This window comes from Neohortaea acidophila, assembly GCF_010093505.1.
Source record: "Neohortaea acidophila strain CBS 113389 unplaced genomic scaffold BDY17scaffold_4, whole genome shotgun sequence".
Taxonomy (NCBI): Eukaryota; Fungi; Ascomycota; class Dothideomycetes; order Mycosphaerellales; family Teratosphaeriaceae; genus Neohortaea; species Neohortaea acidophila.
In genome coordinates this window covers 37,827-63,786 of record NW_022985513.1, presented here as the reverse complement: position 1 = coordinate 63,786, position 25,960 = coordinate 37,827, and the positions used below count along the sequence as shown (strand labels likewise).

Sequence of the window (25,960 nt, the reverse complement as noted above, 5' to 3'; positions counted from 1 at the left end):
AAGTGTGCTACGTGCATCGTGGTACTCGGATAGGGTATGTAGAGACTTCCTACGACATGCCCATCCCGAATTTTGCTTCACCTCCTGCGTCTGAACTTCAACCCATCGTCGTCTTCGTCTTCCACGACAGCCGATGCGAGCGTAGTCTGCCTCGCCCGCTTCGCTGGTCCACCGCCCTGCTGCGCCGCCGCTCGCTTTCCTGTGACAGCAGCACCCTTCTGAGTCTGCGAGCGCAAAGTCTGGCTCGGCGTGCCATTGCTGGCCCTCAACGCATCCCGAATCGCATCATCTCGGGGTCGGCCTGCGACTTCGTCCGGCCTAAAATCATCCACATACGCCGCCTCCTCATCTTCTTGACGAGATGTCTCCAGAGCGGCGGCGAGTTGGCGACGGCGAAAGCGAGACGGATCGTCGGCATCGTCTCCATCCTCGTCATCGTCTTCCACCATCACCACCTCGCGTTGTGAGCCGCGCGCGTTCTGGGACTGTGATGCAAGATTCCTGGCCTTCGCTCGCGCCGACGTCGTGGAGGCCGAGGTAAGAGAGGAGTCATTCAGCCAGTACTCGTCCCCAAGCCCACGGCCCTGTCTCGGCATCTCCTCAAGCGTGACAATCACTCTCCGCAACTCCGGAACCTCGTTGCCGCCACCGCCGCGATGATGCTTCCGGAACTTCTTGAAATTCTTCCGTCCATTCCACGCAGCATCCCATGCGTCTTCCACTCCATCGCGTGGCTTTTGCAGCCGACGGGCAGGCATTTCCATTTCCTCGACCAGCGCTTTGATCCCCTTGAGGTCCACATCTTGCATGTCTTGGCGCAGCGACTCTTCATCGGCCCGGCGTCGCTCTTCCTCCGCTAAGCGACGTGTCTGCACCTCAGCCATGATGTCGCGCTCCTTGGTCTTCTTGCCTTTCGCCGCCTTTGTCTGTTCCGATGCAGCGGCAGCCACACGGCGTTCAGATTCGTGTACAGCTTGGGCGTAGGAATCTCCGTCTTGGTCGCCGTTGCGAGCGGCTTCCAGCTTCCTGCGCTTCATCGCTGCGTGGGCGGGAGCGATGTCGGCAAACACATCGTCTTCGCTTTCCACTTGTGGGCCGGGTAGTGGTCGTTTGCGAGTGCTACGTTGTGTTCCCGAAGGCTGCGCATCGACATCCATATCTTGATGGCCTGACAGCTGACTTGGCTCCGCGTTATTCTGTGAAGGCTCCGGAGATGCAGAGGCTGGCTGAGCAAATTGGCTTGGATCGAAATCGTCGAAACCCCGGAAGCGAGACTGAGTAATGATGCGTCTGTTGCGTCGTTTTGCTGCAGTCGTGGGCTCTTGCTCTTCGGTTGGTCGTGAAGTTGAGGCGTTTTCATTATCTGGCTGTGAGGAGGGCGGTGGCTCCGTCTTGGAGTGAATGGGTTGAGCTTCTTCGAATGACGGCGAATCTTCTCCATTCACCGCTCGTTCCTGTCCCCGACTCTGATGCGACTGTGACCTCTGCTCGGTCGCTCGTGCAGTCCCATTTACGTCCTCCACGCTTTCAGACTCCAGCAGTCGTCTGCGTAATCCACTAGCATCGGAAGTCAGGATCGCATCAAGAAACTCGTTCTGCTCAATTGAGCGCTGATCAAGAGCGAGGTCCAACTCTCTCATGAACTCTCGATCTTGTTCGTCTCGTTCATGCCATCGAACGACCACCACCCCTCCATCGCCAGTCTGTTGGCTAAGCTTGAATTGCGCAGATCCTTTGCGGCCAGCAACTTGCTTTACGTAGTCCGCAATTGCCGCGACACTGTCTTGGCCCCGTTCAACTTCTTTAAGTAGAGCCTTGCCATTTCCAGCATTGATGACTGCCGAAAGCTGGTTGTGTTGTGCTTGTGAAAGAAAGATAAAGGTGTAGTGCTGGAAAACGTCTGCGCGATCCGGGCTCGGCTTGAGATAGTAATCCTCCCGCGGCTGCGGTTCAGTTGCTGCAGGCACAAAGAACTGCTCCTCATTGGGCCAGTTGGCATCAAAGTCTTGTTCCAGCGCGGATGCATCCTGGGGCCCACTTGAAGTGGCGACGTTGTGCAAAGCATCGACAAACGCCTCGGTGACGAGCCATCTCGCCTGGATGAGAGCATGGAGGGCAGGAGGCGTATTGCGCTTCTTGGCCACCGCATGAGTCGTCTCGTTCACCACGTAATCCGAGATGATTTTGATGTCGGCCTGCTCCAAGGCGTCGTGTCGTGGGCCGGAGAGGGCTTCGTGCTTCGTCTTCTTCGACGCACTGGTGAAGGAGATGGTGACGGGATGCCAGGAGAGATGAAACAGGTGCTCATAGCTGCCGAGTTTGATCGTGCATTCCTTGGTATTCAGCGCCTGGCTCTCCTGCACAATCTTCTCGCCGTTGAGAGTAGTGCCCAGCTTACTACCGTCGGTGATCTTGATGTTGCTCCGGGTGAAGAGTTTTGCAGCATCACCTGGGGCTACCCGCTCGACCTCAATGGTCAGGTGCTTGCGCGAGACGGACTTGTTGTTGATGTACTGGATACGTTCGCCGCCCTCGGCGCGGCCAGTCGTGCGTCCAAGGATGTGTGTGGTGCCCGGTCGCAGCCAGATTCGTTTGCCCTCAAACAGGTCTCCATCGCAGGTAAGGAGCCACATTGTTGTCCTCTCCTGCGATTTCGGCGCCTGTGGAAGGCATGAAGTCTTCGTGTTTGGACGAAGGTGGGAGGTGGCGCGAGGGAAAGGAACGAGTGAGGTTAGTGAGTTGCAGGCAGCCGTGGGGCATTTTCGCGCTAAGACGCCAATATCACGTGATCATCTCCTCCCAAAAAGAAAGAGCTTGGGAGATCATGTTCTACAGACCTTACACGTCAATTTGCGCGCAGTCGCTGGGATGAATACTTCCGGATCAATGCTCACCTCTGATTAACGACCTTTCATGCTCGCGATGGGGAGAGTGCGTGTACCTTGCTCTCGCTTCTCCCGCCTGCCCTGTTTTGTTCTTCTCCAGTCCATCAATTAGACCAAATCTGGCCTTCTGTTCTGGTGCGCCATCAGGAGGTTGCCCACATTACCCTTCTCATTAACCCAGCTCGACCAACTCCCCTCCCTGTCGTGCCTCTTGGCATCTTCACAAACATACTCCAGAGGGAGATGATCCATTTCGCCCTACACCTCTCCCACATCCACCACTGCATTCAAGATGGCCCTGTCAGTCGAGGTCCAAGAGTACGAGGCACGCCTGAGGAGACATGTGGAGGTAGCGATGGGCCTAGGCAAGGAGTTCAAGAGTGGCAGCTAGCTTAAGACCCTCCTAACGTGTACTGCTAAGCAATGGTGTTCCGACATCAGCAACGCTACTATTCCCGCCGCAAAATTGCTGCTCGGTGCATCCCGAAAGCCAACGAACGATGAACTCGCTGCCCTGCCTCGATGCAACAACGTCACCGACGCTGGAGTCTACTTTGGACTCATTTACGCGAAACACAGGGCGGAATACGGCTACACCGGATCCTCCACATCACCTAGAGGTGGTCTAGGCCAGCCGACTGGACAGCACCTCATGAAAGCGCACCGCAAGAATGTACGCGAGAAGCAAGGCAGCTACCATTACGAACTGATCGGTGACCCGCGCTTCTCACGACATGCCATTTACCGCACCCTCCTCCGCCAAGCCTTCCTCACCAGGTCACCTCAAGATACGCTGTACATCCGCGCGACACGCCAGCTGGCCGAGCAGATTTACATGGCCTGGCTTCGATCATTCTCGGTCTTCGCTACCAACAAGTATCCATGGCTCAAGACTATGACTCCATGGTCAGGCAGAAAGCTCAGAAAAGGCGCGATCGTACCCCCTCTCTCCTCGAAGCAATTCACGGCGTCACCAAGAATTCGATCCCTTTGCCGAAGTGCCTACGAGGTCGCCTCTCCTCCCCGCGGTCGCTTTGGATGAGCCTGCTGGCTTACGTGCCAGCACGTCGAATGGAGCGGCTGCACGAAAAGAGCGTCCCAACAGGCAGTCTCCAGCAGGTGCCGCGTCTCCTTACGATCAATACGAACGGACCCTTCGGCTTACCTGATAGTGCGTTGAAACTGTGCGGCTGTACATGAAGAGAGCCTCCGAACGGGCAGTCTCCAGCTGGGCTCGTTCTCCTTGAGATCGCCATGAATGGAGTCCTTCACTCTCATCCCAATGCTTTCCATGTCTATCTGGTAGCCGTGAGAGTGGACCGCCCGCCGGTCCACGTTGAAACATCCAAGAGAAATACAGAGAGATCAAGAGAGAGAGGTTACGGTGTTCTCTCCCGTTTCGATTAGAATCACAGATAGTATTCTACCCGTTTTACGCAGCGCTCACTGATGATTGCGTGGCGGAGACGATCCATCTCGCCGAACAAGATTGTAGTGTCATCCGGCTGCCAACAAGACGAGTGCATGCAAGAATGCAGAGTGCAGTGAAGTCGTGCAGGCTTGGCCCACGTGCCTAGCGCTTCCCCACAAATTGGCGAGACTGCGGTGTTTCTCGCGATTGCGGCGGATCTGCAGACGGCAGGAAACATCCCCTCTTCACAGACAGACCGCCCACCGCCCTTCACTACTCTGCGCCCAAACACGAGTGAGCCCTGCATCCCCAAGTCCGTCTCCCCACGTCCACCATCCCCGCCGTGTTCTTGGCCGGTACGAAGCGGGAAAGTCGCCAAGCACGCGCCTTGGGCTAACTTCCGTACTCCACTAGGCTGACGACGAAACATCACACCAACCCCATCCGCCGTCCCTCCACCCTGCGCATCGAAAGACTCAGCAACAGTCGCCCGCATCTCCCAACATCCCCCCTGACCCCTTCAGCAACCACGCCGTCGAAACCAGGGCAACGGCAGGAACCCCCTCCTCCGCGCATACAACTTCTTGGCGGAGCGGGTCTCAACAACTTCCATGCAAGAGCCGTAGAGCCTGTCGAATCCCACGGCCCGACTTTCCTTTCCCGGCCGTCCAGACCGCCTTAAGCCGGCTCCGGTGACTGAAGAGCTCAGGCACTACCGATCTGCTATCAAAACGTGGGGCAACCGTGAGCAGGAGAAAGATACGGGAGCGCGGAACGTCTGGAGTACAGTTGTGAAAATGGGCCAAGGCTCCTCCAAGGACAGCAAGAACAGCTCGGGCTCTCAGACGCCTACCGGCGCCGGGCCAGATCTCTCCTCATACCCTTCCTTCAGCAAATCGGACACGCGAGAATCCTCCCGGTCCCTTCGAACCGCCCTTCGAACCAAAATCCCCTCCAACCGGCTCACCGACAGCCCTCGATCATCCACAGCGGCTCTAGCGGATAACACCGACAGTCAGTCGATCAAATCGACTGCCAGTGGCAAGGCGGGAGCGCGCCAGGCAAGAGCTTCGCAGTCGCAGTCCGATTCTGCCGATGCGCGCAGTCAAAACAACGCCGACGACGATGACGATCCCGAACCACCGCCATCGCCTACGCAAGGGCCGATGACGGGCGATCACAAGGGTGTAGAAGATGCACAGCGCTCCGGAGAGGTGGATGCCGTCTCCGATGCCCCGCCGACCGCGGCGGGACATCAGGCAACCACCATCAACGCCGAGCCACTGCCTTCTATCTTGATGAAGAGGGACTCCACCAGCACACCCACATCCGGAGCAGCAGCCGTGCTCGCTATGGCGGAAAGCAACCACAACTCCAACTCTTTGTCTACCTCGAGCTCGCTAGATATTGGCGCACTCAAGCAAATGGACCTGGATGACATGATCAAGCGCTTGGTGGATGCTGGGTATGCCGGCAAGGTGACCAAGACGGTCTGCTTGAAGAATGCAGAAATTACAGCGATCTGTAACGCCGCTCGAGAGCTGTTCCTGTCGCAACCCGCGCTCCTCGAGCTGTCCCCTCCTGTCAAGATTGTGGGGGACGTGCATGGGCAATACACCGATCTCATTCGACTTTTTGAAATGTGCGGCTTCCCTCCGAACAGCAACTTCTTGTTCTTGGGCGATTACGTGGATCGGGGAAAACAATCTCTGGAAACCATCTTGCTCCTCCTGTGCTACAAGCTACGCTTCCCGGAGAACTTCTTCCTGCTTCGAGGCAATCACGAGTGCGCAAATGTCACGCGTGTCTACGGTTTCTACGATGAGTGCAAGCGGCGATGCAACGTCAAGGTGTGGAAGACGTTTGTGGACTGCTTCAATACCATTCCCATTGCCGCCATCGTGGCCGGCAAGATCTTTTGCGTGCACGGCGGTCTCTCGCCGTCGCTGTCGCACATGGACGACATCCGCAATATCGCGCGGCCGACCGACGTTCCCGACTATGGATTGCTGAACGACCTCCTATGGTCAGATCCAGCGGACATGGAGGCCGATTGGGAGGCGAATGAACGAGGCGTGAGCTATTGTTTTGGTAAGAAGGTGATTATGGAGTTTTTGGCGAAGCATGATTTCGATCTGGTGTGTCGCGCACACATGGTCGTCGAGGATGGATATGAGTTTTTCAACGAGCGGATTCTGGTGACGGTGTTCTCGGCGCCGAATGTAAGTGCAAACCAGACCCGCCTGTGCGGTGGAAGCGAGGAGACTAACCGCGTGTAGTACTGCGGTGAATTCGACAACTGGGGCGCTGTGATGAGTGTTTCAGGCGAGCTTCTTTGCTCGTTCGAACTCCTGAAGCCATTGGATTCGAGCGCGCTGAAGAGTCACATCAAGAAGAGCCGGAACAAGAGGCAGAGCATGCTCAACAGCCCGGTTAGTTTGCAGTGTGGAATGAGCCGCTGGAATTATTTCGCTAACTTGGATCCTGTAGCCTGCGAGCCACATCCCCCAAAGCTACTAGCTGAGACGCCAGAACACCATCCGTAAAGGCAACATTAGCCTATCCCCGCGCCGACATAGGGATAACATGGCACTCGATACCTATGCAGCCATCAATCCTGGGTCGGGTCAATCTTACCGCCTTTCACCGGTACGGGGTAGCCAGCGCACCACCCATCAAGCATGGAAGGATCTTGGCAATAGCTGCACGTGTAGTGGATCTGCAGAGAATGCAAAGCCGATGCATTGTTAGCATGGAGGACAGTCGGACCGCAACAGCGTCCAGTACACACACATGGATTTGGTATCCAGCAGGGCGGCATGAGACAGCACTGGCATCCACGAAGGCGTGGTGGAGGGGGTACTTCGCGAGGGCATCGACCGACGGAGGTGACGCAGGGGATTATTGTGTGGATGACCGGTATTTTCTGCGGCGAGTGTTCGAAATATGTATGCAGCGGGTAGAGTTGATCAGATATTCACCCTTGCCCATGATTCCTCGAGCCAGGCGTATCACGTGCGTGCACTGACCATGCGAAGTCTTGGCATGAAATTCGCACCGTCAACCTTCTCCCAGCGCGGCTTTCCCAAAATTCGTCCTTGCACCTCACACCAGCACGCCGCATTTATTTCCCGCACCAACACGTTCAACAACCCGACAATGGCAGATCGCGGTGGTGCAGCTCCCGCAGCAGGTGCGCGCGGTGGATTCGGCTCTCGTGGCGATCGTGGCGGTGACCGCGGCCGTGGGCGTGGGCGTGGACGTGGCCGTGGCCGCGGACCCAAGAACGATGAGAAGGAATGGCAGCCCGTCACCAAGCTCGGCCGTCTGGTGAAGGCCGGCAAGATCAAGAGCATGGAAGAGATCTACCTCCACTCCCTGCCCATCAAGGAGTACCAGATTGTCGACTTCTTCCTGCCCAAGCTGAAGGATGAGGTGATGAAGGTGCGTTGGCTCAATGGATACCGCGGTGAATGGATAAGAGCGAGACTGACGAGAGGAAACAGATCAAACCCGTGCAGAAGCAGACTCGTGCCGGTCAGCGCACGCGCTTCAAGGCCATCGTGGTCATTGGCGACAGCGAGGGCCACATTGGTCTCGGCATCAAGACGTCCAAGGAAGTGGCCACTGCCATCCGTGCCGCCATCATCATTGCCAAGCTGTCCGTCGTTCCCATCCGTCGTGGTTACTGGGGCACCAACCTCGGTGACCCTCACTCCATCCCCACCAAGGAGAGCGGCAAGTGTGGTTCCGTCACCGTTCGCGTGAGTATTCCTCGTCGTTCCACTAGATCTGCGGCAACATTCGCTGACCTGCAAATCAGCTCATCCCCGCTCCCCGTGGTACCGGCCTCGTCGCCTCGCCCGCCGTGAAGCGTCTGCTCCAGCTGGCCGGTGTCAACGACATCTACACTGCCTCTTCCGGCTCCACCAAGACGCTCGAGAACACGCTCAAGGCCACGTTCGTCGCCATCACCAGCACCTACAGCTTCTTGACCCCCAACCTGTGGAAGGAGACGAAGCTCATTCGCAGCCCGTTGGAGGAGTTCAGCGATGTGCTGCGCGAGGGCAAGCGCTACTAGGCGGGTCGTAGTCGGCATTCGACTATGACGAAGAAGGAGAGGAGCGAAGAGAAGGATCGATGTGAGCTCGACTGGTCTGAAACAGGCGATCGTTATGCTTCATGCTCCCCACAGGATGGAGAGCGAGATATGTAGTGTAGCTTGAGCCAAGACTAATCAAGGCCGCCGTGATCTCTTCTGCAAACACGTTACCTTGCGCACTGTAAGACGTTGTGGTCATTCCTGCCCGTCTGGCATGGAGGTTAGAAAGCAAGCATAAAGGTGTCCACAAGGCTGCGCAAATTTTTTAAGTCTTGGCGTAAGACATGCTACATCAATCGACCACGTAGCAACCTCGACACATATAACATTTTGACTGCCTACTCTTCTCTTGTCTTCCTTTCAATCACACTGCCAGCCATGGCCGACAACCCACCATCAAACCCTCTCCGGCACATCATCGAGAATGATGCGGACGGCAATTCCTTCTTCTCTACCGCCGTTCCACCCTCACTCGGCATCACGATGGAGCGCGGCGGCGGGCGCCAAAGACTCGCATATCGCACCGAGCAAAACCCTGTCACCTTTAACGACAACGACGATCTGACACGCTACGAAGCCGCCTTAGCATCTCCCCAGATCTCACTGCTCGGCCCCAACGGCGGCACGAGCGTATGGTACAATGATCTACCGCCAGGCGCAAAGGTGGGCATGCACCGCAACGCCAGCGTCGACCTCATCTTCGTGCTGATGGGAGAAATCGAACTTACTTTATCGAATGGTGAGGCGCGCGTGCTGGGGACGGGGGAGATGGTTGTGCAGCGCGCCACTTTGCATGCCTGGCGGAACCCGAGCGAGACGCGCTGGACGCGCATCGCCGCGGTGACTATGGGATGTGAGGCGCTTGTTAGTGAGAAGGGGGAAGTGCTTGGTCCTCAGCCTCCCGCTGCGGCTTGAAGGGTGAAGGTGCTGTGGCTTGCGTTGCAGGGAATTTGGCGCGCGCCTGAAGACTGCGCGCGCGAGCGGCTGCATGGGAGGAGCAACGGCTGGCAATCTCGGGGGACGCCATTGGGAGATGTGATTTCAGCTGGTCTTTCGCCGCGCTTGATCAATGGGCGGTGCAACAGCTATCCACCAATGAATATTTCATCGCGTCTAATTGACAAACACGACTGTCAGACACAGCATCGCGTCCGTGGCGAAGGAGACAACACACATTGCGGAGGAGGATGAAGTCAAGGGTTGATCTACGGTATTTAATTACTGCCCATGGGCCGTGCTGCGGTCGAGACTTTGGTAGGGCTGGGTCTGGATCTGGAGCCTTGCCCCGGACAAGCCACCAATTTGACAATTTGCGGATTAAAAGGAGCTGCCAAGTGGTGAAGCGAAGAAAGCAAGGCGATGCTTGCACCGCTGTATATATAGAGGTAAGCATTGCTGGCCGAGCATGGCGGGTTTTCATCATTCATCGTCCATTCGTAGCTCTGTCGATTCTCTCTTCTCGTCGCTCATTACCAACACACATCCTTCATTTCATCATGAAGTTCACGCTCCTTTCCGCCCTGGCGCTGCCTTTCTTCGCCTCCGCCGCGTATGCAATCATCACCAAAATCAACTAATACTCGCATTAGTCTAATCATGTCTTGTACACAGCATCCACACCGTCGCCGTCGGAAGCAATGGCCTCAGCTTCAGCCCGCAAACCATCACGGCAGCCAAGGGCGACCAAATCGCCTTTGTCTTCGACGGCGCCGGCCACACCGTGGCACAAGGCAACTTCAAGTCCGGATGCCAGCCGTACAAGAAAGGCGCCTTCTTCTCCGGCAACGGACCCCAGGGCGTGCGTCTTCTCTTTGCCATTCTTCCACTTCTTCCACTTCTTCCTGACTGACACGGCTTGCGCAGAAAACTTGGACCATGACCGTCACCAGCACCGCTCCTCAGTCCTTCTACTGCTCTACTCCCGGCCATTGCGAGAATGGCATGTACGGCGTCATCAACCCTGCGTACGTCGTCGTCCCAATTCCAACTCTGCCGTTCAAGGCTAACATTATACATCGGTTCCAGTGGCGCAAATACTCTCGCCGCCTACGGCAAGCTGGCGTCAAAGGCCTCCGGCAGCAAGGCTCCTTCCAAGGTCAAGGGAGGCAGTTTCAACTAGATCAGGTGGAAAGAAGCATAGAGGAGGGAGTCTTATATCATTATTGGTAATACATTAGATACCCAGCGACGCCGGGATGGGAAGCTGGTGTTGGTAGCCGCATTCGAATGCAGGGTCTTGTTCTGATGATCAGGGTAGCTTTACTCGAAGATTTTGTTAGGAATGCGGAAAGTTGAAGCGAGTAGGGCCGTCGCCGACGACCCGTCCGTCTCGGAGTTTCAAGTCTACGTCACACACTCCCGACACACTTCTGGATCAATGGCTCGACCTAAAAAAAGCCGACGTGGAGAATGGGGAGCTATGGCGTGACTGGCCATGTGCGGGACCTGCATCGACGAGCCTCCGACATCGTTTGGCGTCGAGCAGAGCTCCATCTAAAATATACGGATCGCGATAGACCCACAACCCTCTCGCTTTTGCATCTACTCTTCCGTATGTGAACGGACAAGTCGTCAGGATGAACTGGAAATCGACGGTAGCCTTGCTGGCCGGCCTGGCAGCCTTGGGCCAAGCAGAGACCTCCCGTCGCCCCAACATCGTCTTCATCTTGACCGACGACCAGGACTGGCATATGCACTCTTTGGACTACATGCCATTGCTGCAGAAATATGTGATTAATGAGGGGACGTTGTACGACAATCATTACTGTACCGTCTCCGTCTGTTGTCCCAGCCGCGTCAACCTTTGGACAGGCCGAGCAGCTCACTCGACCAACGTCACCGATCTCTTCCCACCGTACGGGGGATACCCGAAGTTCGTTCGGGAGGGGTTGAATGAAGACTGGTTTCCCGTGTGGATGCAAAATGCTGGGTATGTCTACCACCATGTCTGACGACCAAACCCACTCCTAACATTGCCAGATACAACACATACTACACGGGCAAGCTATTCAATTCGCACAGCATCGACAATTATAACGACCCATATGTCAAAGGCTTCAATGGCTCCGACTTCCTCCTCGACCCCTACACCTACGAGTATTACAATGCCTACATGACCCGCAATGGAGCGCCGCCGGTCAGCTACGCGGGCAAATACTCCGTCGATGTCGTCGCTGAGAAGGCCTATGGCTTCTTGGACGAGGCGACTCTGCACGAGGAGCCTTTCTTCCTGGGCATCGCCCCCGTGGCATGTCATTCGAACGTCAAGTTCACCCCTCCCTTGACCTTCGACACGGCTTTCTACGCCGAGCGCCACGCCCATCTGTTCAAGGACTATAAGATTCCGCGTGTGGCCAACTTCAACCCCGATGTGCCCAGTGGCACTGACTGGGTTCGCAAGCTGCCTCAGCTGAATGATACGGTAATCGAGTATCATGACGAGTTTCAACGGTCCCGGTTGCGGTCGCTGCAAGCGGTAGATGAAATGGTGGAGGAGTTGATCCACAAGCTGGAGGCAAAGGGTATCCTTGACAATACCTACATCTTCTACACCACGGATAATGTGAGTAACGGGCTGCATCTCTTCCCCCACAATCTCTGCTGATGATCGCCTTCTAGGGTTACCACATCAGCCAACATCGCTTGTCGCCTGGCAAGGAATGCCCGTATGAGGAGGATGTCCATATTCCACTGGTCGTCCGTGGACCGGGCATCCCGGCCGGCCACACAGCGGGTGTCATCAGCTCACATACCGACCTGAGTCCCACAATGTTGAAGATTGCGGGAAGCAAAGGCAGCGAGAAAGTCGAACTCGATGGTTTCCCGATTCCCCTCACCAAAGAGGAACTGGCTTCACCAGAGTCCGGCGAGCACGTCAACATTGAGTTCTGGGGCCACGCTCTGCCCGAGGGCAAGTACGGCAAGATCGGAGACGACCCTCTTCCTCACTTTCCCGGCACCGACTTCAAGGACTTGGAAATCTCCGTTCGCAACAATACCTACAAGACCGCTCGTGTGATTGGCAAGGGCTACAATCTGATGTATACCGTCTGGTGCTCGGGCGACAAGGAGTTTTACGATCTTGAGGTCAGTGTCGTTGTACGCCCTTCACACCAGCGCAAGGCTAACATGTCGCGCAGCGAGATCCGCACGAAATGAGCAACCTCCTCCACAAGGACCACGCGCATCTACAATCCTCCTACCAGCTCGCCGGCCGCTCATTCAAGCGCGTCCTCAGCCGGATTGACGCCCTTCTCATGGTGCTGAAGTCATGCTACGGCAAAGAATGCCACGAGCCGTGGAACACCTTGCACGGGAGCTCCAAAGTCAAGAATCTTCGACAGGCGCTTGATTCCGAGTATGATGCTTTCTACGACGATCAACCCCGCGTCAGCTTTTCGTCGTGCGAGATGGGTTACCTGAAAGCGGCAGAGGGGCCACAGCATGTGAATAAGTGGGATGATGAGAAACATGGCGTCGCTCCGGTGAATGTGGATGGCAAGCAGCAGAGCTTCCAATACACTGGGCCCATTGAGTGGTGGACTTAGTTGACCCCAACGTGGCCTGAGAGGATGATACGGTACACTGGTTGTTGGTGTAGGAAGGATGGTAAGCACATAGAAACATGGTACACATGGTACACATAGCAGAAGAAACTAGATGGAGCTCTATTCAATCAATCCACCGCTACCTGTGGCGCAGATGTATCTTTTATCAAGCGTCCTCCTCTCGAGAAGACTGCAACGACGAGAGATGCTGCCGCGCAGCTGAGTCCAAGTACTGCCATGAAGTTAGCCAAGGGGGATACAAAGGTGCTAACTGCTTGCGATACGTACCCTGAACGCTGTGGAAGCTTTCTACGTAGGCCGGCATGACGAGGTCTCTCAATTTGGGATCGAGATTCCGCAGATACGATATGTTCTCCATGAGGCGCTTCCGAATCTAGTCCAGCAATGTCAGCGAACGACAGTCCTGATAGAGCAGCCGCACCGAGATGAACTCTCACCTGCGTGCCGTGATCGACGTCCTGCAACGCCGTGCCCAAAGCCTGCTTTAATCTGGTTTGGTAGACGGCAGCCCCGGCACTGGCTCCCGTAATCGCTCCCACGTTGAAGAAGAGATACATCCCCGACCCAGCAATGGCTATTTCGTCCGGAACGGCAGAGGCAATGGCGACAAACGCGGAGCTGGAAATCATGCCCATGGCAAAACCACCGGGTAGGATGAAGAGCGACTGGAAGATGTTGGTATGCGAGTTCCAGGTCAGACACAGCAGCATGCAGATGATGGACAGGACTGGTGCCGTGACTGTTGGCCATTTGAAGCGCCCAGTTCGTCGAATCCAGAAGCCCGAGACGAGGCCACCGGTAGCGTTGCCTACAAAGGCGGGGATGAGATAGGCGCCTGCTTCGCCTGTTGTTGCCAGCTTGGTCGCTTGGAAGAAGAGAGGCACGGAGATCATGAGAGACATCTGGATGATGCATTGCAGCACGATGATCAGGTAGTTTGTCGCGAGGTCATAATGGGCGATGAGACGTAGTGGAAAGATGGGCTCCGGAGTTCTGTTGGCGGAAATGACGAAGAGAAGTGCCGACACCGCACCACCAGCCATGATGCCAATGAGTGTTGGCGAGTTCCACGCCAGTTTCTGGCCGCCGGTATCGATTACGAAGCAAGCGGCAAAGATGGTGAAGCAGAGAAACGTGGCACCGATGAAGTCCACACGTTTAAGCTTCTCCCATTTTGTCTGCTCGGCTTCGTCGTGCTTGTTTGGAAGCTTGAGTTGCCACTGCACCAGCAGGATGCCCAAGAGCACAGGAGGGCATTGGATGAGGAAAGCCCAGCGCCAGCCCAGCGTCTGCGTGAGGAAGCCTCCAATCACTCCGCCGCAGCTGCGACCGGTGGTCTGGAGAATGTTGACATAGCCCCACATCGTGGCCACTTCGTGTAGAGGGACGAGGTCGGTGATGATGATGGAGACCATAGACACCATACCGGCGCCGCCCGCACCTTGCACTGCTCGACCTGCGATGACTTCGCCCATGGAGCGTCCCACGCCAGACATTGCGGTTCCAATCGTGAAGAGCAGGTACGCCGTCTGCAAGCATGCCTTTCGTCCGAAGATCTCCGACAGTCGGCCGTATAGCGGTTGGGCAACGCATTGGGCGAGAATGTACGCCGTTACGAGCCAGGAGCCCGCGTCGAGGTCGTCGAATTCCGAAGACACGGCGCCGTAAGTGGCGAGCACGAAGCTTTGGTCGGTCTGGGAGACGAACACTCCCAGCAGTAGAACCGAGAGGGTGGCGTAGACGCCGGCGGAAGGTGCAGGCCTTGCTTGTGCTCCATCTTCGGCGGCGGCGGCGTCTGCAACCACCTCGCTCGTTCGCTAGAGTTTGAGCACGTTAGTCTCATGCTACTCGATTTCAGTGGCCTCTTTGGACACTCACGCTCAGCGTCTTATACACGGAGGGTTCGAGTCCGGCGGGAAGGAGAGGGTCATATTCATGGGACGAGATGACCGAGCCCCGCCGGTCTGGCTTGTTGGGTTGAGTGCCTGCCATCACCGAGCCATTTCGCACCCAGACAGCTAGCAAAGAAGAGAAAGTTCGAACTGGTCTAAGACATATGCCTCGGGCCAGGCTCCAGCCAGTCTTGTCACCAAAGATTGACTAATCTCAACGGGCTTGGGAGGTGAAAATGTCAAGTTGTTGAAATCCGACATCGGGACGACGAGCCGACAGCCCGCGATTGCCTCATTGAGCCTACCGTGCCCAAGACCTCGACCTCACTTTGACTGTCACCCCTGCCTCTTGTCGACCTCGTACGCAGTCGACGGCAGGTTCTGATGGAATGGACGCCACCAAGCCCACGGTGGAGTCCATCGTTAGCGATCACCATCGCCAACACCTTCGAAACGATGCGCTTCTTCGCCAGGTCCACAATCTACGTCACGCCACATATCCAGCGCTCGCCAGCGTAACCCCATCCACTGCCGATACGTCTGGAGGTAATATATGCATGATGCCTCGTTTTAAAAAATCAGCGTCATGAATTACGTCCACCAAGACAACGAACATGGGACGGGTAAGGTATAAGTAGTCCAACCCCGAACAATCTCCCCAGCGTACAGACTTCATCCTTATTGCAGTGCCAACCATTCGAATTCCCTCCGTCATTCGCACGTACGCGCATCCCAATAATGGCCACCGATTATGCCCCCGTTCATGCTGCTGTGGCGGACATGAAAGCGCGTGGGCTCTGGCCAAAAGAAGTGAGCATGCATCGTAAAGTCAGCAATATTGTCTTTTCCTAAGCTGTAGTAGGATGACATGCCTCGACTGGACGTCTACGCCTACTTCTACCAAAGCGCCGCAGACCTGGGCACGTAGTACCGAATCGTTCATGGCAGCAAGTGGGTCACTGCATGCACTTCGAGCCCTTACCTGCAGGACTGCGCCAAGGGAGGTATGATCTGGAATGGGACGAGCAGCGTGAAGATTGAAGACAAAGATGGCCGGGTTGCGGCACGGGACGGCGATTGGGTGTCGTGGCAGCAGAAAGAGGACGGCAATGCCTACAACTTCGAGGCACAGGCCGATTCGGACCACAACGGCTATTACTTTTTGAAGCTGGCGGGCAAGTGGCTGTGTGTGAACAAGGAGAACGAGTTGAACCTGAAGGGGTCCGGGTGGTATGTGCTCGTCAAGGGACCAGAGTAGAAGTTCCGAACAAATGTACAGAATTGGTGAATCGTATCCTCCGAACACCTACGCACTCGCGTTCCGTGCACCCGAATGGTAAAGTCACCTAGGGCATGGGCCTTTCGGACTCGGCAGGATGCAACGAGAGCGGCACAAAAGCTCATGACTTTGGTTCGTTAAAGATCCATCAGGCTGCCATATACGGATCCCGTGGTACCTCTCAATTGTGCCGAAAAGAGACGATCATTGCAGCGTAAAGAGCGTGACGAGTGGTCTCGCTAAAATGCTAAGCTCACCAAGCTCTACGCTAGTGAAGTCAATTCCGTAGGCTGCTGCAACCCCGCCTCACTCGAACCACTCCCGATGTACAATCACAACTACAACACGATTGCTAGCTGACCACATGGAGGATCAATGCGGCCTCCGGTCCCGACCAAAGAAGGACGACCTACTCGCGTAGGCTCTGCTGATCTCACAGCGACTGCTTCTAGCAGACCACCACTGCAGTGTAGCCGCTGAACAAGGGTATCGATTCGTATATCGCTTGTGGTACGAAGGATCAGGCAAGTCCAAGACTGGTCTTCTCACGAACCGATGGACTTGGCACGGCTGAAGCGGCGCGCTTTGGTGTGGCGGACATATATAACCCACATGGCCACGTTCCAGTCAGTCCAAGTCGTGTCCATCAAGCCCATTCTCAACTACGCGACCCCATTGGAGGTCTTCTCGCGTCTTCTACTGCTAAGATGAAGCCTATTAGTCTTACTCTTTTTGCCGCTTGGGCAGCAAGCTGCCTTGCTACATCCATCTGCGACAGTCCTCCCTATGACCTGTTTCTTCCGCTGTCTGCTCTCCCCCAGGCCGAGAGCTTCTGCTCATCTCTTTACCCCTTGCCCCCATATACCTCTACGGTCGAGGCACCTACTGCCACGATTACCCAAACAAGCACTGTAACGACTACTTCGACGGTAAGTCAATGGCATCGGGCACTAGTGTAATTGAACACAAGAGCTAATCATCTCATCCATAGACAATCAGCACTAGGATCGTACGTATCGGCTTTCCAACACAGTCTGCCCGCATGTTGAAATTGCTGACTTGGACGTCTAGATCATTGATTCTTCGACTACTGGACCCACCTCGACGTTCTTGGCGACTACTACAATCACAGCTACGGTTTGCAGCCAAACAGCACCCTCAAAGAGAGGCCTGAAGGGACGTGGCCTCCAGAGACACGGCCGCACCACCTCTACCGAAACCGCAGCGGCTAGCACAGGAACACAGTCACCTGACAAAAAGACGACTTCTCTCTCGACGTCCGCCAGCAACGGACCAATTGCTACAGGCGTGGGCGATTCCGGACTACTGTCTTCCCTGATCAGTCAAGATGGAGCCGTCATTTCTACCGTTTGCTCCTGCATCGAAACGCCTCTGACGACGACTGTGAGTAGACTACGTCGGTAACCTGCTTCTTCAAAACATGGCTGATGACGATGCCAGGTTACAACGACACCTACTGTCACGATTATATCCACATCCACGTAAGTACCCACATCGTATCAGGCCACCAAGACCGAGCATTGATGACGGGTTTGCAGATCAACCGCCTTCCGGCACAGAAGGGTCAAAGTTACCTCAACGACGACGATCACAGAGAGCACGACCGCAATTCGATCCACCACTACGACATTCACGTCCACCACCACGGTGGCGCTCGCTGCGGTGGCCACGGACTGCACGCAAGGTAGCGATTTTGGGGGTTTCACCGAAATGTGCTCGACCGATTGCAATAGTGGAGGACCACTCGGTAACGGCATTTTCTACACCACCGCCACCAACTTCTCCAACTGCATAAATACCTGCATCGAGGAGGCCAATCGACTGGCGACCACGCTAAACAATATCGCATTCGACTATTGCAGCGGTGACTGCAACTGTTTCAATGATGGCTCGTATTATAACAGCTCCATCACCCCTCCCTTCAAGCCCGATCCTCAAATGGCTTGTGGCTTCAACCAGCAGGGTCTCGACAAGGTTTGACGATGGCGATTTGCCACGATTTTCATCTTGAGACAATCGCGCTTCGCGTACTACATCATGTATGTAGTATCAGCAAATACGACAGAATCTCATGCTGCGCTTGAACTGGGATGTTTTCATCCGTCGTGCCTGCCCGGCTCGCCGTCGCAATGGCCCTTGATGGCTGTCTAAGTCCGCTGCTGCCTTCACTCTCTGTTCCGTTACTAGTCCATGTCCCGGCACCATAATCGCACTTGTATCCTTATCACTCTGAACATATTCGGGCTGAAACAGGCCGGCCGGCGATCCTCGCAGCTATTACTCCACGTTGGAAACCGATTCAGCAAGCGCTCTGTGTACGCCCGCATCGTCAGTCGACTCCCCTCGCACTTCTTGCCGCTGATTCAGAATGGGTGTCGCAGCCCGCGCATACGATCAACCGTGATAGGGAATAGGCATGGCATACGCAGTGTTGGAAGATGGCGATGCATATACCGTCCACAACGTTACATCCATACGGCCCCTCGGTGACCCCATACCATCACTGGACGGGCATGAAAAAGCCGCGCACAGCGAACCCGACCCTCTCCCGAGCATGCCGGAGTTTTTCAGTCACTCCGTCTTCCGCACAGCTCTGTACAACCCGATCATCTCCCACCAACTTCTCAAGTTCTGCCAAGCGAGACTCTGCGGCGAAAACATCGAGTTCCTGGCCCGGGTCCATCTCTACCGTCAAATGCTGCAACACGTCTCCACGGCCATTGCGGGAATTCACGCCGACTTCTTCTCCCCTGACTCGCTGACGCAGATCAACGTGCCCGAGTCGGTGGTTGTACGTGTGAAAAGCGACATCAAGTCCTCGATGGCGAATGCAATGCCCAAGCTCGAGGGCATCTTCAACAGCGCGCAGACGGATATTGAGCAGCTTGTGTACGGCATATACCCCAGCTTTGTCCGCAGCCAGATGAGCTTGAGTGCAACCAAGGCACTCGGGGGCGATCGCAGCAGATATGGCGGGCTGGGAGACTGTTTTATTCTAACGGATCCTTCCAAGGCCGACAACCCCATCGTCTTCGCATCCGACGGTTTTGTCAGGGTGACCGGCTATGCTCGCATGGAAATTATCCCACGCAACTGTCGATTCCTGCAGAGCCTTGAGACTGATATGTCTGTGGTGCGTCGCATCCGGGAGGGCATTGACAAGCACGAGGAGGTCGTCGAGCTGCTTTTAAACCAGCGAAAGGACGGGGAGCCTTTCTGGAACTTGCTCTACATCACTCCTCTCTTCGACGCGAACGGGAGATTGGTACACTGCCTCGGCGCCCAGATCAATTGCTCGACCACGGTCCACAGTACATCTGACGTGCTGAGGATCCTCGCCCAGTCGGAAGATCGGCGGCCAGATCTTGCTCCGTCCGGCGAACTGAGGTCGAAAGCATCTGGAGGCCGAAGGCTGTTCCGCACTACCAGTCGCACGATGACCCCCAGCAGGCAACCGCCCGGAATGGAAGACGAGCTGCTCAATCAGTTGACAGGCATGCCGCTTCAGAAGCAGTTCAGAACATTCTACTCGGCTTACTCCAACTTTATCGTCGTCCACTACACCACTCTCCTCATCACCTCCGTGTCGAGCGGCATGGCAGAAATAATCTTCCCTGCCAAGTCGAAGATGGCAAATCATCCTTCCGCGGCGGGGACAGACATTTTCCAGTTCTTGGGCAGCCACGCGCCGGGCTGGTTGAGCTCGGATTTCCAGTCATCAGTGAAAGCGGCGTTGAAGGGAGGCACTGCGATCAGCGTTCCCATGACGCTGTATTCTCGGCCGGATATGGCGCTGAGCAAGTTCGTTTGCCATTGGACTCCGCTGAAGGATGAGAAGGGGGCGGTGGCGTGGGTGGTGTTGACGTTGGGGCAGGACCAACGGGGGTGAATGAAGCAGGGCGGATTCGCGGTCGTACTTCCCTTCGGAGCACATTGCAGTGCGGGCGTCGGAGGAGTCGATGAATCATTTGTTACTAGGCCTTGTGGATTACCCTGTACTCTACCTACAATCCTGAATGCATGTTGCGACTTACTCGCATCTCGCGGCTGGTTCTAATGCAACACGTCCACACAGACAACGGCACAGCCGTCCCGAATATTCGTTATCATTTCTTGGCCACCGCGGCAATGCACGGGGAGACGGGGTAGAGATGCTTGTATCGTCGTAGCGCGGACAGGCTGTCGACTGAAGTGGCAGAGATCGTCGTACTCGAACCCTCCTCGGATAAAGGCACACACGCCAGGACGCCTGACTCGCAAAGATCCCTCCATCCCCTCACTCTTCCCGCATCTTCATTCTTTCAAACCTCAACAGGCGTCAATGTCATTATCATGGCGAATCCGAACTTGTTCCACGATGCCGAAGTGCTGCCTCCCGGCAGCGTACACCTGCTCGATATCCAAGAGGGCAAATCCGACGAATTGATCCTCGTCCCTCGACCCTCCGACCATCCTGACGATCCACTGAATTGGTCCCGGGCAAGAAAGCTGCTCAATATTTCCCTCGTCTTCTTCTACGTTTTCTGCAATGGCACGGCGGCGTGCGTGGTCTATTCGGTCTTTGTACCAATCACCAAAGACACTTCACTTTCCATAACGGACTTGAATCGCGGCACTGGTACGTTATGTTGTCATTCGCTTTTGTCATGGCACCGCTGACCACTCCAGGCTATCTGTTCTTGCTGGCCGGCTGGTCGAATCTCGTCTGGCAGCCCCTCGCGTTGACATTCGGTCGGCGTCCCGTCTTCCTCGTCAGCATCATAGCCCTGGCCGCCATCAGCGAGTGGACCGCCTGGATCACGACGTACGGCAGCTGGGCCGCCGCGAGATGTCTCTACGGCTTCTTCTGCGCGCCTGTGGAAGTACTACCCGAGATCGCCGTGGCGGACATCTTTTTTGCCCATCAGCGCGGAACATACGTCAGTCTCTACATGGTCACACTATGCGGGAGCAACTTTTTCGGGCCCATTGTGGCGGGCTTCATGAGTGACAGCTTGGGCTGGCAGTCGGTGCAACACTTCGGTGCCATTTTGCTGTTGGTGAACTTTGTCCTGGCATTCTTCCTGCTGGAAGAGTCAATGTACAGGCGAGGATCCGTGGAAGTGGAAGTGGTAGGCTCAACTGCGAAGCAGGACAGATCGGTGCGCACACTACAAAAGGATAGTGTGACGTTCAACGATGACTCCAAAACACCAGAACTGGTGTGGGAGAAAGACAGGGCGCCAAAGGCAGCGCTCACGCCATCTGAGATTGAGGCCTCTCCATCCTCGCCTCCCACTTATTCCGTCAAGACATATCGGCAGAAACTGGCACTCTATTCTCGTAGTGAGGTGACAAAGAAGCAGTTCATCCGCATGATCTATCGACCCGTCCTGATCTTCTTCCTCTTCCCCAACATCACATGGGCGGGCTTGATGTATGGTTCGGCGCTCGCATGGTAAGTCTCCCCTTGATCTCTGAGTGGTCGTGCTGTCTGACTTTCGGTCCCAGGTACAACGTATACAATGCGACCTGCTCCGCAATCCTTTCCGCCGCACCCTACACCTTCTCCGCAGCCATCGTCGGGCTCTCGTACGTCGCGCCTCTAATCGGAACACTGATTGCCGGGGTGACGACGGGTAGACTGTCAGATTGGTACACGCTTCGACTGGCCCGCCGCAATGGTGGCCTTCGTGAGCCTGAGCAGAGACTCTGGGGCCTGCTGATTTACTGTCCCATTATCGCTGCAGGTTTGGCACTGTGGGGAATAGGTCAGTTCTCTCCTTCATGGTAAAGAGCTGGATGGCTTCCAGACGATGTGCTGATAATTGATCAGGTGCCGCTCACCATCTGCCATGGCCTGTCATACTTCTTGGAGGCATATTCATGGGATACTGCAACGTTGCCGGCGGCGCATATGCTCTGGCCTATGCCGTGGACTGCTTCAAAGAGATGGCGGGAGAATCCATTGTATCGGTATGCTTGGGAATCTTTGAACGTGGTTAACGTACGAATCATGGCTGACCAGCTCTCTTTACCCCCATGTGCAGGTGATCCTCTTCCGAAACACCATGTCGTTTGCATTCAACTACGCCATCACCCCATGGATTGATGATCAAGGACTACAGAACACTTTCATCGCCGTCGCAGTCCTCGCCTTTGCATTCGGAGCTTCTTTTCTGCTGATGGAATGGAAGGGGAAATACCTTCGCACCATCAGCGCGGCGAGGTATTGGGCATACACAGCTTCATAGCATCTATCTACCAATCGTTATGCTTCAATCCGCTATACTGGCGCCGCGCAAGTGAACGAGCTCGCCGCCGAGGTCTTGAAAGTGGCAGCAATAGAAAGCCCTGAACCGTAGATACCCAGGCCAGCCGTGGCGAGCGCAGCCATGGACATCCAGAAGTTCAGCCATTTGAACAATTGAAGTTTGATGCTTCGCGACTCCTTCTTGCCGAACAAGCCCCTGTGCCATCGACTCCAGTCGCTCCAGCTGTCCTTTCGAGTGATGGTGTTGTTCGGCCGATACGGCTGGTCCTCGGTGGTCGCGTCCAGCTGGACGAGGTAAAGGAAAGTGAAGCCCGTGGGGAAGCTGTAGGTGAACTGCATATTGGCCACCGCGCCCACCATGCCTGACAGGGTTTGGACTTGAGGGATCCCGGCTGCGATGACGAAGCCGACCCACCAGAAGACGAGGACGACGACGCTCCAGCAGATGCGGCCGCGTTTGGTCAGCAGCGGGGGACCGCGCAGGTAGCGCTCGACCACGTTGACGTAGAAGATCTTGAGGCCGATGTTGCCGTACAGACCGCCGGCGATTATGCCGGAGATGAGACTGAGTACGTTGCCGACCTGCATCTTACGTCAATCTCGGCAAAGCAGGGCAAGAGGAAGCGCGACTCACAGTTTGCCATGAATATCTGCTTACACCCTGGAATGCCACGGCTAGGGTGAACTGTCCCTGGAATGAGTAGACGTAGAGTCCATAGACGAAGTAGATGGTAAAGATGATGGTTTGAGACAGAGAGAAAGCCTTGAGAAAGTCCATCGGTCTCCGCATTTCGGCGATGATTTGGGGAAAGATGGTGGCGCCACCGTAGGCGTACACGATATTCATGACGCCGTTGATGCGCTCGTAGAAGGGATAGGTGGCGAATGCTTGCGTGACAACGGGGCCTTTCGTGACGCCGTAAGAGGCCTTGGCCGCGGCGTAATTCGGGGAGGAGTGTGCTGTTGGTTGTATAAGCACCGCGCTAGCAAGGCCTTCTCTCGAGCAGGACACTCACCAATGAAACCCATTGACAGAAAGATGACCAAGAGGTTTAGCCAGATTGCCATGCTCGCAATCCAGCCGTACTTCTTCAGCGTGCGAATCTGATTTAGCATGCATCCGCTTTGCAAACATGGTCAGTGAGGAAGCCGTCGGCTGCGAAACAAGGCAACATACACAATGATCCAGATGACAATGGCCACGACAAAGCAGATATGACCCTTGGCAAGCTGATATAGAGACTGCGCCGAGCTGAGGGATGTCGTGCCAATGTTAACAATCCTAGGTATGGTCAGCGAGCTGCGTACAACGCAAGCCATCGATTCGACGTACATGTGGATAAAGACAAGCCAAGTGACGAAAATTCTCAGCCATGGACCTGCCACCCTTTCGGTGATGTCGCTGTAGCTCTTGACAGGGAAACGATCGCTGTCAAGCTGGACATAAAGATACCACAGCAGGCCGCCGCAGTAGAAGGCAGCAGCGCCCATAAAGACGTAAAGCAGAGCGCCTGGGACGTATCCATTGACGCGAAATGCATAAGGGGCATTGAAGGGCCCGAGGATATCGGTGGTGCAAAGATAGAAGGCTCCCGCCCACGTAGCCTGGCGCAAGGCTCGCCACGCGTTCACCTTCTCCGCCTCGGTGACGGTTAGGCCGGCAATCTGCTCGTCGTCGACATCGTGATCGTCGACATGAGTGTCTGCAGGGGCAATGTTGTGAGCGAAGCCAAGCAGGCGGTAGGCAAAGTTTTGTCTGAGGGTGGAGAGGTCAGCGAAACGAGCATTGCAGACGTTGACATAGTACTGACCGGCCCTGCCGCTCGTTCAGTTCGGCCCGACGCTGTCGTTTGGCGTAGAAAACGAAGTCTTCGATACGTGGCTTGCGCCGAACCAAGCCCGCGGTATCCGATTGCGAAGCACGACTAGAGTCGATGGTGATTTTCTCTTGCTTCAGATCCTCATCGGGATGGTCCTGTGCAGTGCCCCGTCCGATTAGCGGTGACGTTCAAGCTTGCAGATAAGCGACTTACCACTAGTTCAGCTACAGCACCAGCCATCTTGGACTCTGGAAGACAAGGCGTCTGCGGAAGCGCGCCGGTTCGAGATGAAAATCAGACAGAGGACATGCTTGACAACTTTTATGTCGACGGTGGCAAGCACGCACGCGCTTGGCTGAATAATTCTCCAATGCACTCGTACGGCGTGTTGGTGCAAAGCACGCCATCGCTCTCGCCGCGCTCGATTAGGAAGGTATCGTCGAATCTGCGACAGAGTTCACTGGAATCCACGTTGCACCCATGCGACTGGACGATCCGGCTTCGCATGGTCCCGCGGCAGAGGCCGCAAGAGAGCCGGACATCCGTGTCTATCGCGGGCGTCCAGCATGATGATGCCGACTGGAGGTGAGGTCATTTGAATAAGCTCGGCATCCCAAGCCACCGGATAAACTCGCTGCCCTAGGAAAAGCTTAGATTGTTGGCACGAAGCTTCCTTCTTGGGTTCGAAGGCGATGTCGACGAGAAGGGCGATGATTTGCAAATGGAATTTCGCTTCGGCGTACACTCCATGGCAAGATGTGCCGGGATGTGGAGATCCTGGGTGCTGGCGATCACTTCACCCGCGTCCTGACGACACGCATTCTAATAGAACACCCGCTACACATCTAGGCTCCCTCTCGTCCGCGGGGCTCTGAATTGGGATCAGCATGCGGTCGTTCCTGTATCCTACTTTCACCAGCTCTCCGATGCTTCCCCGTGCATTCAAGCCGACGAACAAATCAACGAGGTGTTGATCCGCACACGCCAACACCTAAAGGCCTATAGGCCCACGATATCCAACGATGTGCTGCGGCAGGCTCGAAGGCGGGTCATACACGGCACCAAGCTCGTGGTTAGTCGTCCAACTTGTAACAGATATGGGGTTTTCCCCGCACAGTCATCGAGGGAATTCGTGGGGAAAGGCACCTACTCAAAGAGGAATTTATCCTTACGGCTGTGAAATGAAGTCGGCCCCCTAATGATCGTCCCGGACTTCTCCACATACCGCCAGTTCCTGGCTAGCCTTGTCGCTTGATCACAGCCAGGCACGCGTCAAGCAATGGGGGCTTTGACTACGCGAACCAACCAGCAGATATAAGCCCACATATAAGCCTGCGGGGTTGCCACTGAGCAGACTCACCACTCGCACACCATCCTTTCATTGTCAGTCGTTGGTTTGTCAAGACTTCAACACAATGACACGCAGTCCAACAGCCGTGAAGCTATGGCTGGCTGTCAGTGCAGCATGTCTCGCAGCCGCCTCAAACAGCCCGTTCGTCATGACCTTCAACAGCCCCGGCACCGTGGGATATGATCAGGTCGACTTTGTCAATGCCCTCGTCATCGGTGGGATCCTGTCGTCCTCGTGAGATCAGAAACAAACTTGTGCTAACGTCCAGATCGCTAGGAAATCGTCGACTGGGCGCTGCGCCATACGGATAACCTGCCAACGAGGTCATCACTATTAACGAAGACTCCATATGGTCGGGCAATGAAGAGCATCGAGCCA

The 25,960-nt window shown here is 55.6% G+C and overlaps 13 protein-coding genes across 13 annotated transcripts; 9 read left to right on the top strand and 4 right to left on the bottom strand.

Annotated features, from left to right (window-relative positions):
• Positions 1–77: 77 nt before the first annotated feature.
• Positions 78–2,633, bottom strand: BDY17DRAFT_322726 (uncharacterized protein; the record flags this gene model as incomplete). Its single annotated transcript, XM_033736864.1, has 1 exon — positions 78–2,633. One exon carries the CDS (start codon positions 2,631–2,633, stop codon positions 78–80), a length of 2,556 nt encoding a protein of 851 aa, XP_033590397.1.
• Positions 2,634–4,110: 1,477 nt separating this feature from the next.
• BDY17DRAFT_116207 (uncharacterized protein) lies at positions 4,111–4,942 on the bottom strand. Its single transcript, XM_033729252.1, has one exon. It carries the CDS (start codon positions 4,790–4,792, stop codon positions 4,295–4,297), a length of 498 nt encoding a protein of 165 aa, XP_033590396.1. The 5' UTR covers positions 4,793–4,942; the 3' UTR covers positions 4,111–4,294.
• BDY17DRAFT_116256 (MgPPZ1,protein phosphatase 2A-like protein) lies at positions 4,819–7,001 on the top strand. The gene is made up of 4 exons (XM_033729254.1): positions 4,819–4,836; positions 4,955–6,518; positions 6,576–6,728; positions 6,787–7,001. The coding sequence occupies exons 2-4, from the start codon at positions 5,094–5,096 to the stop codon at positions 6,814–6,816; spliced, it is 1,608 nt and encodes a 535-aa protein (XP_033590395.1). The 5' UTR covers positions 4,819–4,836; positions 4,955–5,093; the 3' UTR covers positions 6,817–7,001.
• Positions 7,002–7,281: 280 nt separating this feature from the next.
• On the top strand, positions 7,282–8,739 carry BDY17DRAFT_294497 (ribosomal protein S5, N-terminal domain-containing protein). The gene is made up of 3 exons (XM_033733147.1): positions 7,282–7,740; positions 7,803–8,060; positions 8,120–8,739. Exons 1-3 carry the CDS (start codon positions 7,327–7,329, stop codon positions 8,375–8,377), a joined length of 930 nt encoding a protein of 309 aa, XP_033590394.1. The 5' UTR covers positions 7,282–7,326; the 3' UTR covers positions 8,378–8,739.
• BDY17DRAFT_116238 (uncharacterized protein) lies at positions 8,421–9,449 on the top strand. Its single transcript, XM_033729253.1, has one exon. It carries the CDS (start codon positions 8,777–8,779, stop codon positions 9,311–9,313), a length of 537 nt encoding a protein of 178 aa, XP_033590393.1. The 5' UTR covers positions 8,421–8,776; the 3' UTR covers positions 9,314–9,449.
• Positions 9,450–9,576: 127 nt separating this feature from the next.
• Positions 9,577–10,537, top strand: BDY17DRAFT_116287 (Cupredoxin). Its single transcript, XM_033729255.1, has 5 exons — positions 9,577–9,783; positions 9,839–9,947; positions 10,010–10,196; positions 10,262–10,362; positions 10,424–10,537. The coding sequence occupies exons 2-5, from the start codon at positions 9,895–9,897 to the stop codon at positions 10,515–10,517; spliced, it is 435 nt and encodes a 144-aa protein (XP_033590392.1). The 5' UTR covers positions 9,577–9,783; positions 9,839–9,894; the 3' UTR covers positions 10,518–10,537.
• A 252-nt stretch (positions 10,538–10,789) lies between these two features.
• Positions 10,790–13,058, top strand: BDY17DRAFT_294490 (alkaline-phosphatase-like protein). The gene is made up of 4 exons (XM_033733146.1): positions 10,790–11,327; positions 11,378–11,960; positions 12,017–12,484; positions 12,538–13,058. The coding sequence occupies exons 1-4, from the start codon at positions 10,975–10,977 to the stop codon at positions 12,943–12,945; spliced, it is 1,812 nt and encodes a 603-aa protein (XP_033590391.1). The 5' UTR covers positions 10,790–10,974; the 3' UTR covers positions 12,946–13,058.
• On the bottom strand, positions 13,059–15,215 carry BDY17DRAFT_294488 (putative major facilitator superfamily transporter). The gene is made up of 4 exons (XM_033733145.1): positions 14,845–15,215; positions 13,404–14,783; positions 13,234–13,339; positions 13,059–13,177 (listed from the first exon to the last, which is right to left on the bottom strand). Exons 1-4 carry the CDS (start codon positions 14,956–14,958, stop codon positions 13,074–13,076), a joined length of 1,704 nt encoding a protein of 567 aa, XP_033590390.1. The 5' UTR covers positions 14,959–15,215; the 3' UTR covers positions 13,059–13,073.
• Positions 15,216–16,463: 1,248 nt separating this feature from the next.
• Positions 16,464–18,232, top strand: BDY17DRAFT_294484 (uncharacterized protein). Its single transcript, XM_033733144.1, has 6 exons — positions 16,464–16,763; positions 16,859–17,066; positions 17,129–17,146; positions 17,209–17,541; positions 17,599–17,639; positions 17,697–18,232. The coding sequence occupies exons 1-6, from the start codon at positions 16,693–16,695 to the stop codon at positions 18,136–18,138; spliced, it is 1,113 nt and encodes a 370-aa protein (XP_033590389.1). The 5' UTR covers positions 16,464–16,692; the 3' UTR covers positions 18,139–18,232.
• A 45-nt stretch (positions 18,233–18,277) lies between these two features.
• On the top strand, positions 18,278–20,359 carry BDY17DRAFT_294483 (uncharacterized protein). Its single transcript, XM_033733143.1, has one exon. The coding sequence runs from the start codon at positions 18,575–18,577 to the stop codon at positions 20,045–20,047; it is 1,473 nt and encodes a 490-aa protein (XP_033590388.1). The 5' UTR covers positions 18,278–18,574; the 3' UTR covers positions 20,048–20,359.
• Positions 20,360–22,404, top strand: BDY17DRAFT_294482 (major facilitator superfamily domain-containing protein). Its single transcript, XM_033733142.1, has 5 exons — positions 20,360–20,776; positions 20,827–21,595; positions 21,649–21,908; positions 21,974–22,113; positions 22,188–22,404. Exons 1-5 carry the CDS (start codon positions 20,491–20,493, stop codon positions 22,389–22,391), a joined length of 1,659 nt encoding a protein of 552 aa, XP_033590387.1. The 5' UTR covers positions 20,360–20,490; the 3' UTR covers positions 22,392–22,404.
• A 19-nt stretch (positions 22,405–22,423) lies between these two features.
• BDY17DRAFT_322716 (transmembrane amino acid transporter protein-domain-containing protein) lies at positions 22,424–24,471 on the bottom strand (the record flags this gene model as incomplete). Its single annotated transcript, XM_033736863.1, has 7 exons — positions 22,424–22,993; positions 23,046–23,371; positions 23,428–23,534; positions 23,589–23,693; positions 23,745–24,167; positions 24,223–24,386; positions 24,445–24,471. The coding sequence occupies 7 exons, from the start codon at positions 24,469–24,471 to the stop codon at positions 22,424–22,426; spliced, it is 1,722 nt and encodes a 573-aa protein (XP_033590386.1).
• Positions 24,472–25,646: 1,175 nt separating this feature from the next.
• Positions 25,647–25,893, top strand: BDY17DRAFT_322715 (uncharacterized protein; the record flags this gene model as incomplete). The annotated part of the gene is made up of 2 exons (XM_033736862.1): positions 25,647–25,797; positions 25,859–25,893. 2 exons carry the CDS (start codon positions 25,647–25,649, stop codon positions 25,891–25,893), a joined length of 186 nt encoding a protein of 61 aa, XP_033590385.1.
• Positions 25,894–25,960: the final 67 nt, after the last annotated feature.